At 45.6% G+C, this 2310-nt stretch overlaps 1 protein-coding gene across 1 annotated transcript; it reads left to right on the top strand.

Moving 5' to 3' along the window:
- Nucleotides 1-766: 766 nt before the first annotated feature.
- On the top strand, nucleotides 767-2262 carry SARC_14506 (hypothetical protein; the record flags this gene model as incomplete). Its single annotated transcript, XM_014291360.1, has 2 exons — nucleotides 767-1083; nucleotides 1732-2262. 2 exons carry the CDS (start codon nucleotides 767-769, stop codon nucleotides 2057-2059), a joined length of 645 nt encoding a protein of 214 aa, XP_014146835.1. The 3' UTR covers nucleotides 2060-2262.
- Between the last annotated feature and the right edge of the window lie 48 nt (nucleotides 2263-2310).

Genomic DNA, 2310 nt, shown 5'->3' with positions numbered 1-2310 from the left:
ATACTGTATATGTATAATATATATATATATATATATATATAATTAAGTACATGTTGCACAAGCAAGTCTATTTATACGATGTCTACTGTGTCTATTGGCATTTCTATCGCATTTCACATCAATGCCGCTGGTTTGATCGATCGCTTTGCTAGCATTTAGCCTTGTACGCATCAATTCATCAATAGCCACTGAGGCAAGTATCAGAATAACGAGCGGGACTGAAAATATTCGATCCAATGGCATCTCACCTGTTTTAGACACCTGCTATTACGCATTTACAGTGAGAAGTAGCCAATAGCGGTGCTGAGACGGTTATTTTAGTATGACTTTCAATGTATTTCACATGTTCGATTGCTTCACTATTGTTAAATTCCGTTACACGCCCATTAGCAGTTGAGTTGTTTAGTGAGGCAAGTAGTGTTTTGACGGGTAGAGCTGCAGCGGTTAGCTTTCTTATTTCATTTAATCTGTATGTCACTCGTTCATTGCTCGACTATTACTAGAGCTCGTTTGCACACCCAACCACAATTTGTATTTCGAGCTTTAATTGTTAGCATGTCTATCTCACTTACTATGAATATCACAGGTTCGATTGCTTCCCTATCATCACAACTCTCTAACACACCACCCAGCAATCGTCTACTGGGGTCAGTAGCACGTTTGCCGATTCGCAGGGGGACTTGGAGCATTCATCTCTCTGTAGTCGTGTCCGTCAATAGTCCAATGACCCGTGTAACGCATCACCTCCTTTCTCCCGATCACACAGATGGCAGCCCTAGAGCCGTACTTGATCTTCACGCCCTCCGTACTGCGCTACTATGTGCACCACTTCGCCAGTGTCTACATACAACTTCTCGCCGGCATCCTGATGTATATCGAGCAAGCCAAGTACTTCATTCGCCTGTGTATGGGGTTAGCCACCTTCAAACTCACCCACCTGATTGTGTATGCTGAGATACCCGTATTAGTCTATCTCAGTGGATCGGTGTCTGCGGGCGTGTGGCTGTGGGCAGTGATACAGGCAACGGCCAGTTGGGTCTTCATCAACCTGAGCTTTGTTATCACCACCCACCATCACGACGAGTATGTTCTTATTTTCGATCAGTATGTCCTTTCTTTCGATGAGTATGTCCTTTCTTTCCATCAGTATGTCCTTTATTTCGATCAGTATGTCCTTTTTTCGATCAGTATGTCCTTTCTTTCAATATCTGGGTGGCTTGTACATGGTGTCTATTATTACCGCGCAGCACACTACAGGAGTGTTAAATTGGCGGGGTTTAAAAACTGGAGCTGGAGGTATTCTGTGGCTAGTTGATACAAGCTACTACCAGGTGTGACGTTTTTAATCTTAGCATCGGTACCACCACACCATCACGATGAGTACGTTCTTCCCTATGCCTACCTGTGGGTGGCTTGAACGTTTTGTTCATTGTCTCAGTGGATTACTCTGTGGTGTTTTGTATCCAGAAAATAGTTTGGAAGAGATACATACGACACCTATAGCTACGGAAGCTTGCAGTGTACTTCATCATAAGCCTTTATTGGATGACGACCATACATGAATACACTATAGTACTTTATAGACCAACTCGATCCGTTGTCTTGTGACGGTACCTGCTAATCCCTAGATATACAAGGGAAACGTCTGATTCCCAGTTGTATCGGTCACATTGAGTACCGAACCGCTCATACACCGCGTGCTGCCGATTCACCCACCCGTCCCTCCCTCAGAATCTGGCATCAGGGCGACACAACCATCTCCGGGGACTTCGGACTGCTGCAAGCCGAGGCCACGCGCGACCGATTGGAGTGTGTGCACTCACCCTTTGCCATGTACATGTTTGGCGACCACGTGCTGCATCATCTGTTCCCGTGTGTGGACCATGGTTACCTGGAGGTGTTGTATCCCGTACTGTTGCAGACGCTTGAGGAGTTTGGGGTAGAGGCTACGCTTCTGCGGTACTCGATGTGGGAGAGTGTGAAGGGGTTTGCCCGGCAGACGGTGAGAGAATACGAGCACCACATAAGCACTATTGCTCGCCGGTCTAAGGTTGAGTGAGCTATGTGCGTGTAGGGTTTTGCATGTGTATGTATGCAAGTATGTGTATGTATCGGAAGGTATGGGTTGTGCTCATATGCTGATGGATGCGTGCACAACACATGCCTAGTATGGTAGATATATTGTTTCTGAGCGCACGGATGTGTTTGCATCTGTCGCAAAACAGATCGATTTACTTAATTTGTATATACATATGTAGCGGCATTGCTAGTTGCTTGTGACACACAGTCACAACAGGCGACTTCAATCAA

This window comes from Sphaeroforma arctica (genome assembly GCF_001186125.1).
Source record: "Sphaeroforma arctica JP610 unplaced genomic scaffold supercont1.4714, whole genome shotgun sequence".
Taxonomy (NCBI): domain Eukaryota; class Ichthyosporea; order Ichthyophonida; genus Sphaeroforma; species Sphaeroforma arctica.
Note: the sequence above shows the minus strand (reverse complement) of the source record. Positions and strands in the feature narration are given on the sequence as shown.